The 15,371-nt window shown below is 36.2% G+C and overlaps 3 protein-coding genes across 3 annotated transcripts; 2 read left to right on the top strand and 1 right to left on the bottom strand.

Annotated features, from left to right (window-relative positions):
- The first annotated feature begins 2,486 nt into the window (after positions 1 to 2,486).
- On the top strand, positions 2,487 to 5,030 carry LOC140446506 (uncharacterized). The gene is made up of 2 exons (XM_072539062.1): positions 2,487 to 3,221; positions 3,519 to 5,030. The coding sequence occupies exons 1-2, from the start codon at positions 2,487 to 2,489 to the stop codon at positions 5,028 to 5,030; spliced, it is 2,247 nt and encodes a 748-aa protein (XP_072395163.1).
- A 144-nt stretch (positions 5,031 to 5,174) lies between these two features.
- LOC140446505 (uncharacterized) lies at positions 5,175 to 7,820 on the top strand. Its single transcript, XM_072539060.1, has one exon. It carries the CDS (start codon positions 5,175 to 5,177, stop codon positions 7,818 to 7,820), a length of 2,646 nt encoding a protein of 881 aa, XP_072395161.1.
- Positions 7,821 to 12,858: 5,038 nt separating this feature from the next.
- LOC140446504 (uncharacterized) lies at positions 12,859 to 14,103 on the bottom strand. The gene has a single exon (XM_072539059.1). It carries the CDS (start codon positions 14,101 to 14,103, stop codon positions 12,859 to 12,861), a length of 1,245 nt encoding a protein of 414 aa, XP_072395160.1.
- Between the last annotated feature and the right edge of the window lie 1,268 nt (positions 14,104 to 15,371).

The following is a 15,371-nucleotide window of genomic DNA, read 5'->3' as shown; positions in this document are numbered from 1 at the left end:
TCAACGAACCTCAACTTAATACTGACCTCAGAATCGTATATTGTAAATGAAATATACTTTTCCTTATTTATTGGTAGTAAGCTGATACTACCATTTTTCGCAAGATCTCTAATCATCATATGCGAATCGTAACCGCTAAGATTATGAAAAAAAATTGGGACAACGAAAAGTTTTTTGAAATTTAAGTTACACACTTGGTGTGCGAGTCCTCGAAAATCTCCGGTAAAATGGTCATGATCACGAACAATTACATCCTTATCTGAAAACGTTTTTTCGCAAATGTGACAATTAGATGCATTAAAACTGGGTGTGACATTCATAGGTACAATATCTTTAAATTTTCCTTGCACAAATGCCGCCAACAACGTCATTTCCTTGGCAAACCACTCCATGCAATCTTCACCTGCGTAACTTCGGTAAAACGACAGAGATTCATCGTAAGAGCATTTTACGTAATAACCTGCACTAAAGGCTTTATGCTGCTGATACTTAATTGTTTTGCATTTTAATGGACTGTTTTTAACTTTGTTCAACATTGACTCAAAATCGGCATAGACTACAAAAGGAGTTGTTTGTTTATAAATATGATTTTTAAATTCAACATTCTGATATGATGGAAAAGAAACTTTACATTCATTAATTTTCTCACAGTATTTTGCATGATCATTTAATCTGTCAAAACTACTAAAATAATTCAAACACCTATCACATAAAATTTTTTTATTACGGTTCTTACTTAACTGCCTGGACATAAGTCGAGACATATCTTTAATCATGCAATAATGATACTTAATTTCTACAGATTCATCGTGAGCCATAGGTGCTTCGTAGTCATTCAATTTTGGAAAATATTTATCTTGTACAATCAATAAATTTACATGTTTAGTTAATTTGGTTTTGCATAGCCTTACCGGCGTTGTTACGTAAAATGTTCTCTCTTTAGCAACATTCATTTCTAGCCCGTATACGTTTACAGAAATATTATTTAACTTTTCAAATTTTGAAATACCCTTTATAGTCATAGGTGTCTCTAGCCCATCGATATTTAAGACAGTCGCATAATGTGGATATGAAGATGTACGATCTGAACTGCATTTAGCTGGATAAATCGCTGAAACTATGCTCCAAAAAAAGCATGCTTCATCATCGTTTTTGATATTAATACATGCGTGCTTCTTTTGGATTTGTTCTGGTAGTCTAATGAACGACGAAGCTCCATTTCCCACTTCATATTTATTTATATTGACTTCTAAAGAAACTATTTTTTTCAAAGCCCACCCTGATCCCGTTTCTTCAAATTCCGATAGCTTAGACATTAATTTATCGACTATGTTTGTGTGAAACCATAAAACCAAGTCCGTTCCTGCGTCTATGGCTTCGTTTTTGGTATTAAAATATTTAAATTGGTTAATATCACCTCTGTTGTAAAAACAACATTTTATATTAATTTCAGTTTATTTTTCGTTTCCACAAATGTTGAATTTTATCTTATGTGACAGACTGTATTTGACAGACTGTCAAAAGTGCGGTAAAAAAGTGCATTTAGTTTTCTCTATAGTCGCGCGCCCCTAAAACGCCGGTATAAAAATGAACAATTTATTAAAGCGAACTCTTTATTTAGTAATAGTGCCTTTGTAAATATTTTCTCGGTATTAAATGTGTAGTATCGATTAATTACGCTTATTTTTCTCTAAGTACAAACCTCTATAAAACCAAACACATACTGAACCATCGCCGTGAAGTCTGCTTATCTATATCGAAGGAAACTCTTGTACAGTCCATGGTCCTAAAATATTTGGTACTGTACACACACGGGGAAAGGAATTTAATAAGCTTTCTCCCGAACAATTGTTGGAGATCAATCAAAGTTCCAACATTATTTTTGGTCCTTCGAGCCGGATTTTGTGTTTGGTGATCGCGTTATTTGTACTTTACTCTTAGGTTTGCATATTTATATAAATGTGATTAAAAGACCCTCGAAAAGACTAATGTGTCGCGATAAACTCTAAAACAAAAGGACAGAAGTGAATTTTATCTGGTGTTTGTGCCTGTTGCTGTAAACTACTGGACAAATTGGGTGAGATTTTTCCATATTATAATTTCGCTTATGCACAAAGTGAACCGCTTTTCAAAAAGACTATCTCTTTAAAAAATTTATTAGTAGACATTTGTAGACATTTACCGCGTGTGCGAAAAATTTAATTGAAAAGTAAACTCTCAGTGTAATTTAAGACATTTATCGCGTTTTAATAAACTATAAACTCTCTCGCCGTGTGCTACATATGTTATTATATGATATAAACATTATTGACTCTATTCTCGTTGTGTGCTCTACAGGTTATTATAATATAAACATTATTGACTCTATTTTCGCCGTGTGATACAGATATTAGTATATAATATAAACATTAATTTCTCTAAAGAATTCGGTGTTTGCACGGCCTTAGGCATTTGTTTTTGTAGTAGTACCTTTTGTTAAAGTCAAAATGGAAGATCTCAAGAAGAAGAGAAAACCACTGAAGGCCAAGATTACCAGAATAGCGAACTGGTTACTAGAAAACGCAGATGCAGAAACTGACGGTCTCCAGTTTCAACTCAGACACACCGAATTGAAAACATGTTATCTGAAATATGAAGACGTGATGGATCAGATTGAAGAAATCGATGAAACCGATTCTGAAACAGAAGACAGGGTACTGATGGAGGAAAAATACTTTTCTACACTAGCTGGACTGCAGCATAAGATAGAAGCCTTAAAGTTACCCTCCCACTCGCTCAGCTCAAACTCTACTCCACCAACTGTAGCCACTGCTAAGGTTAGGTTGCCGGAAATCACGATGCAGGTATTCTCAGGAAACTTCGCCGATTGGAACGCGTTTTATCAGCTATTTGAAACGCTAATAATCAATAATGTGGAGCTAAACAATGTGCAAAAATTTATATATCTGAAATCTTTCTTAAAAAATGAACCTTTACATTTGATAGAAAATATAGAAGTTGTAGAAGAAAATTTCCGGATAGCTTTGGACACGCTTAAGAATAGATACGAAAATAAATCGCGTGTGATTAGTTTACACATCCAAAAATTGTTAAAGGCTCCATCTTTAGCTAAAAGTAACGCAAAATCATTACGAGAATTTTTAACTCTTTGTAAACAAACTTTACTTGCTCTTAAAAATATGTCTGTACCTATCGAACATTGGGATTTACTATTGATCGAAGTATTTTTACAAAAATTAGATTTCGCGACGCATAGGTCATTTGAGTATGAAATAGATTCAAAGGCTTTACCTACTCTCTCACAGTTTTTTAGTTTTCTCGAGAAAAAATGTGATATACAAGAAAAATTAAACGTTTCTGATAATGATAAAAAATTTAATAAACCTCAATTAAAAACATCTTTGTTTTCATCAGTTAATTTACAAACAAACTCGTTTTCGGATACTAATTGTATATGTTGTAAAAGTAATTCTCATAAAATTTATCAGTGTAATGATTTTAAATGTCTCTCTTTACAGGAAAGATTTAATTTTGTAAAAGGTAAGAAACTTTGTTGGAATTGTTTGGGTAATAAACATTTTTCTCAAGATTGCAACTCTTCACGCTCATGTAGTATATGTAAGAAAAGACATCACTCGCTCTTGCATAGTACCTCTGAAAATGTCTCTTCCTCTAGGAACACGAATAGGCAATCTTTCTCGATTGATCGCAACGCTCAAGCTCCCAAACAGTCTCAAGGCTCTTCCAGTCGTGTTGCTCACACATCTACTCCGCCTTCATATAATTCTCATACCCAAAACGAAGCTTCTACCAGTTCGTTCAAACCTCCTTTAGAAGTACAAAACACTGCAGATTCTCATACAGCCACTTCTCTCTCTGCTTTATCAGTTAAAAGTGATGTATTGTTGGCTACCGCTTTAGTGACAGTGTATTCTAAAGATGGCAGACCTATGCATGCCAGGGCGCTCCTAGATAATGGGAGTCAACATTCGTTCATTTCTCGTGATTTGGTTGAGAAGTTAAACCTCACCCCTTATTTTAAACAGTTACAGATATCAACCATATCCGAAAACACCTCAATGTCAAATCAAATGATTAACATAGAATTTTTTCCCTATAATGTGAAGGATAGAAGTTTCAAAACTTCTTTTGCTGTACTTGATAGTATAACCTGTAGGCTTCCTAAAGCTACCCTAGATAGAAGCAAAATAAATGTTGCACCTAATCTCACTCTCGCAGATCCCTCGTACTCTGTTCCTGGTAAAATTGATTTGCTTCTAGCTGGCGACATCTATAGCGAATTATTGACTGATGGATTCATTCGTTTAGGAAAGAATCTTCCCATTCTTCAGAATACCCACTTAGGTTATAATATTTTTGGTACTATTCCCCCTCATGTCTTTCATCGGAGTTCAAACTTGGCTATTTCTCAGTCAAATGTTTCTCTCTTTGTTCAGTCCGAATCCGAAGAGAATAATTTAGATAAATTGATACAACAATTTTTCGAAATTGAAGAAGTTCCCCACGTCAGTAAATTAACCCCCGATGAGGAATTGGCTGAACAAATATTTAATAAAACCACTCGTATTTTACCTTCGGGTCGTTTTCAAGTAAACCTACCACTTGTCTGCGAAAATGCGCATAAAAAATTAGGTGAATCTTTTAAAGTAGCTTTAAAGAGATTTATTAATTTAGAAAATAGGCTCTTAAAAAATGAAAATACATACGCTCAATATAAGTCGTTCATTAGTGAATATCTTTTTCTCGAACATGCTAGAATAGTCCCTCTCTCTCTTACTAATGAAAATTTAGAAAATAAATATTTTCTCCCGCATCACTGTGTAGTAAAGGAAGAATCCTTAACAACAAAACTTAGGGTTGTTTTCGATGGTTCGATGAAAAGCTCTAGTAGTTACTCGTTAAATGATATCCTACTCAAAGGTCCCACTCTTCAACCGGAACTTTTTGATATTTTGCTACGCTTTCGATTATATTCCTTTGTTTTCACAACTGATATACAAAAGATGTAGAGACAGGTTAAAATCAATCCTGATCAAACCTTTCTGTTAAACATACTTTGGCGTGACTCCCCGGAAAAAGATATTGAGTGCCTGGAATTGCAAACAGTTACATATGGAACTAAAAGCGCCAGTTTTCAGAGTACTCGCTGTTTAATGGAACTGGCAAATACTCATCAAACTGAATATCCCCTGGCCAGTGACGCTCTTCAAAATAATTGTTATATTGATGACATTCTCTACGGTGCTAATGATGAGCAAATTCTCCTCAAAGCTCACAAGGAATTAACTAGTTTACTTGGAACAGCATGTATTTCTCTACATAAATGGTGTTCTAACTCGGACTCGTTTCTAAAAAACATTTCTTCTCTCTCTTCAAACTCTTCTTATGTCATAGCTCCAGATAATTGCTCTAATAAGGTTTTAGGTTTATGCTGGAATCCTGTTCTTGACACGTTTTTAATCTCTCTTCCAGATTTCACCCTAAAGAACTCATACACTAAGAGAGAAGTACTGTCAATTATTGCCCAAATATTTGATCCTCAAGGTCTTATTAATCCCGTTACAGTTATCGCTAAGCTTATAATGCAAAAGATTTGGATTTCCAAAATCAGTTGGAACGATACCATTGACGCAGATACGTTACATGAATGGCTAAGTTTTATTAGCAGTCTCTCTCATTTTAAGGACTTAAGTATACCTAGATGTCTCTTTTTAAGTCAAGAAATCACTGGTGTTGAGATTCACTCATTCTCAGATGCAAGTTTAAAGGCTTATGGAGCTTGTATCTACTTACGTGTGACCTATAAATCAGAACAGGTGTCTTGTTCCCTTCTAGCATCTAAGAGTCGCATTGCTCCGTTAAAACCCTTGACCCTTCCAAGATTGGAACTCATGGGTGCTCTATTGTGTAGTAAACTCACAGCAAAGATTGCTAATATTGTTAAAGAAAAGTTATCTCAATTAGACTCTATAAATATGTGGTCGGATTCAGAAATTGTTCTCGCTTGGCTTCGTTCACATCCTTCTCGTTGGACCCAATTTGTAGCAAATAGGGTTGCACAAATTTTAGATAATTCTCCTAATGCTCACTGGAGGCACGTACGATCCAAAGAGAATCCTGCCGACATACTCTCCCGAGGAATGCTACCCTCTGAATTAATAAATTCGTCCTTATGGTTTCATGGTCCTCCATTTTTAAATCAACTTCGGTTGTATTTATTGAAATACAACCCAAAGGGGTATACTTCCAAGTTGCCTGAAGAAAGGAAAATCATTCTCCACGCTCGAAATGATCAAATAGATTTCTTCACCTCACTTTCTGATAGGTTCTCCAATTTTTCAAAGTTTGTAAGAACTTTAGCCTATATGTTTAGATTTGCTAATAATGCTAAACCGCTTTCTCGCAAGTTAACTAATACCCTTGAAGTCAGCGAACTTCAAAACGCTGAACTTAAGATTATTAAGATGCTTCAGTATTCCAACTTCTCGAGTGAGATTTCTGAGCTTAAGAAAGGTAAAACTCTATCTAATAAGTGTCTTTTACCCCTAAATCCCTTTTTGGATGAGAATGAAATGCTCCGGGTGGGAGGTCGCCTCAGAAACTCAGACGTTACCTTTGATCAAAGATACCCTCTTCTCCTCCCCTCAAAAAATCGTGTAGTTCGTCTCATCCTCCACAGAGAACATGTCAGACTCTGTCACTCAGGTCCTCAAAATACTTTGTCACAAATTCGTCTCAAATATTGGCCTTTAAATGGACTACGAGAAGTCAAGAAGGTCACTCACCAATGTATGGTTTGTTTTAAGTTTCGTGCCAAACCCGCTACCCAGATCATGGCAGATCTACCTAAAGAACGTTTAAACTCCTCTCGAGTGTTCGCTCACGTCGGATTAGATTTTGGCGGCCCCTTTCAGATAAAGTCTTCCAACCTTCGTAAGGCTCCTTTATTAAAATCGTATATTGCTCTTTTCGTTTGCTTGTCGACTCGAGCTGTTCATATTGAAGTCGTTTCCGGCCTCTCTACGGAGACGTTTCTTCTCGCTCTAAAACGCTTTATTAGCCGTAGAGGCCTCCCTCAAACAATATTCAGTGACAACGCCACGAACTTTCTTGGTGCTCGCAACCAGCTGTTTGAACTCTATAAGTTTTTCAAGGAAATGGAAAGCTCTCGTTCTATTAAGGAATTTTTGGCCTCATCTCATATTCGCTGGAAAACTATAGTTCCTCGAGCCCCTCACCATGGTGGTATTTGGGAAAGTGCTATAAAGAGCGCAAAGCATCATATGCGTAGGCTCCTTGGCAATGTTAAGCTTACGTTCGAAGAATTCACTACAGTTCTCGGTCAAATTGAAGCTGTGCTCAACTCCCGGCCTCTTTGCTCCCTTTCAAATGACCCCTCCGATTTTACGTATCTTACTCCTGGACACTTCTTGATTGGACAATCTCTTACGTCCTTTCCTGAAAAAGATGTGATCCACATTCCTGAAAACAGATTGAATTTATGGCAACATTTGTCCAAACTCCAACAAGTGTTTTGGAAAAAATGGTCTATCGACTATTTGAATAGACTTCAAAATCGCCCTAAATGGTTTCTCCCTCATAAAAACCTAGAACCTAACGATCTCGTGTTGCTGATTGAAGACAACACTCCTCCTCTTCATTGGGTACTAGCAAGAGTTATTGAGGTCTTTCCCGGAAAAGATGGGAGAGTAAGAATTGCCTCGGTGAAAACTAAAGATGGAGTCTTCAAGCGCTCTATTACAAAATTGTGTCCTCTACCCAATGACGATTTAATTTAAGTTAGTATAAGATGATATTTGTAATGTATTTTTTCTTCCGCATGCACTTTTGGCATAATATAATCTGTTTATTTGTGTTAAAGCCAGCGCTTCAACGGGGGCGAGTATGTTGTAAAAACAACATTTTATATTAATTTCAGTTTATTTTTCGTTTCCACAAATGTTGAATTTTATCTTATGTGACAGACTGTATTTGACAGACTGTCAAAAGTGCGGTAAAAAAGTGCATTTAGTTTTCTCTATAGTCGCGCGCCCCTAAAACGCCGGTATAAAAATGAACAATTTATTAAAGCGAACTCTTTATTTAGTAATAGTGCCTTTGTAAATATTTTCTCGGTATTAAATGTGTAGTATCGATTAATTACGCTTATTTTTCTCTAAGTACAAACCTCTATAAAACCAAACACATACTGAACCATCGCCGTGAAGTCTGCTTATCTATATCGAAGGAAACTCTTGTACAGTCCATGGTCCTAAAATATTTGGTACTGTACACACACGGGGAAAGGAATTTAATAAGCTTTCTCCCGAACAATTGTTGGAGATCAATCAAAGTTCCAACAACCTCCTTGATTTGATTTTCTAATAAATTCTCCACATAATGTCATATTACATTTTATCATATTTAATTTTTTTAAAATGTTTTTAATTCGAATTCTAAATAACTTAAAACAATCCCCGAAAAATTGCATTAAATCTTTGTGTCCTAGATTAATAATTATACCTGTTCTGATTCTACTCTTGAATGCGGAATTTACATCTTCCCATTTAACCCGACGATGTTTAGTAATTCCACCACCCACGCGAAGACCGAAATTTTGAATTTCCGATTTAATTGTCTTTAAATGCCCCGCGTTTGTCTGTAGTTGCCGTAATTTAGCTAATTCCAAGTCCCCACACCGAATCGCTTTAGTAAACAAAGTCAAATGTCTTTTAATGTGATTTAACCAAATATTCGCTTCTCGCGGTGTATAATTTCGAAACAAAACATCACGCGCTTGAATTAAATGTTGTACAATGTCACTACTAAGATCACCAATGTTACTCATGATTAAGTAAAAAGCAATAAATCAATAAATGAAAAACTCACCAATATTTTTTTTTATCCTCTAATTTTCTATTATTTCAAACGAGGCGACTGGCTGCACCTTTCCAGTGGCAACGTTTCCTCGGAACACCAAGCTGTACTTTCCCTCGCTGAAATGTTCCAAATGCGGCCTGTAGAGTTCAACCACCCTTTGCGGCAAGAACGTCACCTCCTTTTCTAATTCAATAAGGATGGATTTCCCAAATTTCGTATCGACTTCTCTTGCCGCAATTATCTTCTGGGGTACTCCTACGGGTAGGCTGTTTAGCTTTCTAATTGGCTTGATTGTCTTCTCTGTAAGCAGAGAGGATGCATTAATCTTTTTTAGGTCCATCTGCAACAATATATATTTTCTTAATTTAACAGTAACATATCTTTGACTAGCAATTTCTTAATTTAACAGTGAAATATCTTTGAGTAGCAATATTATTTTACAAAAATTCTATCTATTATAATATGTATATTTTTTAATTTAACAATGAAATAGTTTTAACTAACAAAACTTTCATAGAAACAAAAAATTACAAATACCGCACTATTTACAAACATTTTTTTTTAGAACGGAGAATATAACCAAGTAATTTGAATAAAATGTTTAAATCAGAAAAATTATTAAGAATTGGAAATTAGTAAAGATAATGATGAATTCTAAATGATATAAAAAAGGTTAAGTATTATAAAACTTACTTTTGTATATATAATTGCCGGCACTTCACAAACACAGAACTTCTCCGAACGGTACTTTGTATAATTGCTGACGCTGCACAAAACACACAACTTGTCTGAAGGATGATCAGAATTGAACTGACGATATGTAGTGCATCTGCTCTTTATCTAACTGCCTCTCCCACGCTAAAACTATGTTGCGCAATATTTCGTAAGACTATTCATTTATGCATCACATGCCGGGCTTAATTATTAAATACAACGGAATGTGCACCTGCTTCCTGCCTCCATGCGAATATATTTTATCTCACATTAACTAGAATTCCAAAGTGCACGTGTTTCCGGCTATATATCGTGATCGCGTGAGACATTTTTAATAGCCGGCGTATCCGATGATGTCATTATTCTCAGTAGCAAGATCTATTTTATAAAGATTTCAACTGATCATGTAAAGTATAAATTGAAAAATAAACGAATTTTTGTTATTATGGTAATCGATAAAATATATACGAGGTAACTCGTAAAATATAAATTGAAAAAATTTAGAAGTTTTACGCTAATGGTTGTAGGTTTTAATTACAAAAAATACGAGGAAAAATTGCTCTCTTTGTCTGTCGTTCGTCTTCTTCTCTTTGTCAATTCATAGAACGCAGTCACCGACCAGCGATTGAACATCGTTCTCATTGGTTACGTTGGACGTGTAGCTTCGTTATTATTGGGGGGCGTCTTTTCGGGAGGAATGGGGGGACTGGGGGCGTCTTTTCGGGGAATGGGGGGGGACTGGGGGCGTCTTTTCGTTAATATTGTGGTACGACTCCACCATTAGTCGATGCACGTCTTTCTCATTGGCCGTTGATGCACACCATTGGCCTCCAACGTCACGAGGATGTCCGCCATTGGTCGAGGACACGTTTCTGTGGCATCATTGGTCGAGGAAAACGTTCTAACGTCACAAGGAGGGTGTTACTATGTCACCATTGGTCCCTCATCGCTATACCGCCATTTCTATGTTGTTTATTCAAATTCTAAGCTGTCATTGGTCGCTGGGGGTGTTGCTATTCCCACCACTGACGCTGCTATGCTGCCATTGGTCAACGACACGTTCCGACGTCACGAGGACGTCCACCATTGGTCAGCAAGACATTGGGGGACGTTCCTATGCCACCATTGGCCTGCTATTCCCACCACTGACGCTGCTATGCTGTCATTGGTCGACGACACGTTCCGACGTCACGAGGACGTCCTCCATTGGTCAGCAAGACATTGGGGGACGTTCCTATGCCACCATTGGCCTGCTATTCCCACCACTGACGCTGCTATGCTGTCATTGGTCGACGACACGTTCCGACGTCACGAGGAGGGCGTTACTATGTCACCATTGGCCTGCTATTCCCACCACTGACGCTGCTATGCTGTCATTGGTCGACGACACGTTCCGACGTCACGAGGAGGGCGTTACTATGCCACCATTGGCCTGATATTCCCACTACTGACGCTGCTATGCTGTCATTGGTCGACGACACGTTCCGACGTCACGAGGAGGGCGTTACTATGTCACCATTGGTCCCTCATCGCTATACCGCCATTTCTATGATGTTTATTCAAATTCTGAGCTGTCATTGGTCGCTGGGGGTGTTGCTATTCCCACCACTGACGCTGCTATGCTGCCATTGGTCGACGACACGTTCCGACGTCACGAGGACGTCCACCATTGGTCAGCAAGACATGGGGGGACGTTCCTACGCCACCATTGGCCGAGGGGCGTGGTCTAGAGACACGAGGTACGTTCCTACGTCACCATTGGTCGAGGGGCGTGGCCTCGAGACCCTAGGCACGTTCCTACGTCACGAGGGGGGCGTGGCCTTGACCCATGAGGATACGTACGCTTGACGATCGACTTGTGACGTCACTTCCGCTCCAGAAGGAACCCTATCTATCTACTAGAGATATATCAATCATATAAATAATCGTATTAACCAGTTAAAAAGTGAATACGAAGATAAACAACTTATGTTTAAACAGTTTTTAAAGCTGTGTTTGAGTGATGCGCTTGCGTAGTGGTAAAGTTTACACAACAAAACCAGAAGCAGACGTAAGACTATTTTTTCTCTCCAGATACGAAGAGCAAAAGTGGATAGACTTGGTCTTTAAGAACATTAACCGATTTACTAAAGATGGATTGTTGCCTCCGGTCTCGCATAATGGCAGAGCATCCAAAAAAACCGTTGTACAAGTTCACGACCACAGAATTGGAATATTTTAGCCTAGCCTACGTAAGAAAATTTGTAGACCCAATTGAACTTCTCCGTTCATGGTCTATACTACCCAGAAAATTTTGCCAGGATTTTGAAGTTCAAACTCGTCTCCCATGTTTTGTTCATTTCAATCGTCCTGAGTGGAGAACAGAGTTAGAAGGATTCGCCCCAGCTCAATCCAGTTGTCATTTGTGTAAACTTGCACTTCAAAATATAAATTGTAACATGTAATAGTTATTGAATAAAGTACTATTTTTTTAATAAGGTTTTTTATTAATAAAACAAAATGTAAAAAAAAAATTATTTCATTATAAAAGTATCATAAAGTTGAAATACATTACTTAAAGCACAAACACTTCCACTGTTTGAATGATATGGACATCTTGGCTCCATTTTCTGCAGAGCTGGTTGTTCATCAAACTTCAAAACTGGGGATAGACTATACTTTTTGATGTACTGTGACTTTTCTCGCCCCTTAACATAAACCGCATTAACGCCTTTTGTCAAATGTTGGATAATATTATGGAACTGGTGTACTGGTGTAAATCCATGATTCCAGTTCAATCCATGATGGTTATTCATCAACCAAACAGCTTGATTATAATATTCAGAACCCAATAATCGTATCGGATATGGTGGTTTAAAAAAACAATGACTAATTTTTTGACCATCATAACTTGCAAACTCTTTCACGATAAACTTATTTTTTTCGGTAATAAAACCTTGCACATCTACTATTAAGCACATGATTACAGACTGAGTTTGTGTAGTGCATAATTTGTATTTTTAAAAGAATTTTCAGTCATGCGCATGAGAGAGTTTCGCATATAATGCCATAATTAGCACCTGACCCTTATACAGTCCTCATACGGGAAGTCTCTCATTAGATACAATTTTACAACACCTGTACCTGCTCTTTGCATACAGCTGCTCCCTATTTAAAATAAACTCCCTAATTTTCAGGTGCTCATTAATTTGCATACAGGTGCTCCCTAATTTGCATTCACCTGTTTTGTATAATATAAATATTTTACAATTGTTTCACAATTTTTGTTAGAGGGTTATATGTGAATTCTTTCTCGTGAAGTATTAGACAATAGGCTGAGATATCAGAGGTTGTTGGTTCATCTGTCTCAAATTCTATACGAAGCACAACAGATCCGGATTGAATTACTTCTTTTTGACGAGAGCAGTCAATGTGTATACGTGGAGCAATTGTTTTAAAGTCAATTGGATTAAATATGGGTTGGTTTAAGGTCATGTGATAATAACTCTCCTGGAAATTGGCAAACATTTCATATAGTTTGGCAAACCTATTAGTCTTAAAATCTAGTTGAAGATCATTGTAGGGATACCTTTCAGAATTTAAAAACACTTTAATATTCTTTAAAGTGCAATGATCAAATTTACTCATATCTTTTTTTAATTTTGATTTTCTGTTATTTTGAAAAGCAACAACAATGTGTCGTGGAGTTTCTATTTTGGTACTAGTCCGCACTGACCATGTGTGACGTGTAGAGTTATTTAGGGCTGGATATTCAATCATTTGCCAACTTCGAAATTTAATAGGTAGTTCTTGGTTTGTATGTGAAATTTTGTTTAGTCGCAACTGTTCTCGAATACTAGGAGTTACATGTGGTACCTCCCAATATAATTTAGTAATGTCAATTTTTGGACGCTCAGTCTCATCTTCGCTTACTACTGCATCAATATCATCATTTGATCGAATAAGTATCAATTCTTGTTTCATGTTCATAATAATTTTTCTAAAATCTTCAAAGAATCCGGATAATAATCTTAAAGGTATACACACATTAAAGTTTCCATTTGAATCCACCAAAACATTGTTTTTAGGGACTTCACTATTATTTTCCATTCTACTCATTTTTGGAAACCAACCAGCATTTTCCAATAGCAAGCTTTGATTTTCGTTAAGGCTAAGATAGTTTTTAATACTTGATACTAATCCTACATCACGTACTGAGTCAATTATTACCCCATTTAATTCAAAACGTAGTTCACGAAACAAGTAAGCTATACTATTATTAATAAATTTTATTTTGGTTGGTGTTTTATTGTCATGTGTGGCTAATTTGCCCTCAATATAGAGGAAACTATTTGCTGGAAACGTCAAACTATCCAAATCTTGTACTGAAATACGGATTTCATCATTGTATCCCAATTTTCCAGGAATGTATGGTTGATAAATGTGGAACTGATAATCTTCAATAGTGTTATCATTAAAAGGTTGACCAGTAACGTGAAGAATTTCCATTATACCAAGACTTAAAATCCTAACGATTGAAGAAAGCGACGATTAGATGGAGTTATTTGTTTAAAAGGTAATCTCCTTTTATATGATTTTGGTAGAGATGGAGTTATTTTTTTAGAAGGTAATCTCTTTATATATGTTTGGTTCGCGAGAAAAAACTAAAACCATTATATACGTTTTCTAAGCTGTAGATTTACAGTAACCTCCTCCTCTCCAAAGTCAACAAGTTTACCTGCTTGGTTGATAATTTTTACTGTAAGGTTAGAGATTGTTTTAATACTCACTGGATAATACAAAATATTTTGGGGTACCTCAACTATTTTATACCCAGTTGGTACGGTTGGAAAGAACTGATAGATAATGTGAACTGGATTTCCGTTTAAATAGGATCCTGATGCTATGTTACAGTCAATACATAATGCGTTTGCACCCCAAATCTCCACTGGATTGTCTGAGATATGTATCTGGTTTGCTGCTAGTAGCCCTGATTTAAATCCAAATAATTTCCCAATAGAATTCGCGGGAAGAAATGAAATTTCTCTATTACTATTAATTATAACTTTGGAGGATGATATCTGTGGAGTAATTTCTATAGTCGCATCACTATCTCTCTTTTTCATGTTTTCTTTTATAAGTTTTGTAATATCATCTAATTCATAAGACCCCTTTGGTAATTTATAGGTATAAGTAACATTTCGTATATTCCAGAGAAAAATGTTATTGTTTTCATCGATATTTGGAATACTATTAAAACTATAAAAACTAGTTAGCCCAATTTCGTAATCGAATTCATCTTCAAGGTAAATCGGAGGATTAAAACTATAACTCAGATTTGAAGCGTTCCCAGTAAGCGTAAAGTTGAAAGACATTGTTTTAAAACGTAAACAATCAATGTTTGCTATTTATAGTAGTTGTATAGAAAATCTAAGGAGTAATGACCACACCTGTATGAGTCGTTTTGGATTTTATCATAATTGTAATATATTTTTACATCGCCATTACTTAAAAAATACTTTATTATGCTTTTTGGAGGGGGTAAATCTCCATAAGAATCAAAGTAAATTACGTTAGACTTAGATTTTGCGTAAGCTACCCAGTGGGTTCCGACTTCACGATTAGAATCTAAATTTATAACACCACACTCGTTTTTATGAATTTTTTTTTGGCATATTATTTCTCATATACACACCTCTAAACAAAGGAAGAGCTTTACCATGCTTTATTATATCAGTACTTATTAAAGCATGATGAGGAAGATTTAGTTTTTTGAA

The sequence above is a fragment of the Diabrotica undecimpunctata genome, chromosome 7 (assembly GCF_040954645.1).
Source record: "Diabrotica undecimpunctata isolate CICGRU chromosome 7, icDiaUnde3, whole genome shotgun sequence".
NCBI lineage: Eukaryota > Metazoa > Arthropoda > Insecta > Coleoptera > Chrysomelidae > Diabrotica > Diabrotica undecimpunctata.
The sequence above is the reverse complement of the archived record's forward strand: the minus strand, read 5'-3'. Positions and strand labels throughout refer to the sequence as shown.

Bases quoted from the DNA above. Each gene is read 5' to 3' on its own strand.
- LOC140446506 (XM_072539062.1), top strand. From the start codon at position 2,487: ATGGAAGATCTCAAGAAGAAGAGAAAACCACTGAAGGCCAAGATTACC. The intron at 3,222-3,518 runs GTATTTTTACAA...CTCTCTTTACAG, and splicing joins GGGATTTACTATTGATCGAA to GAAAGATTTAATTTTGTAAA.
- LOC140446505 (XM_072539060.1), top strand. From the start codon at position 5,175: ATGGAACTGGCAAATACTCATCAAACTGAATATCCCCTGGCCAGTGAC.
- LOC140446504 (XM_072539059.1), bottom strand. From the start codon at position 14,103: ATGGAAATTCTTCACGTTACTGGTCAACCTTTTAATGATAACACTATT.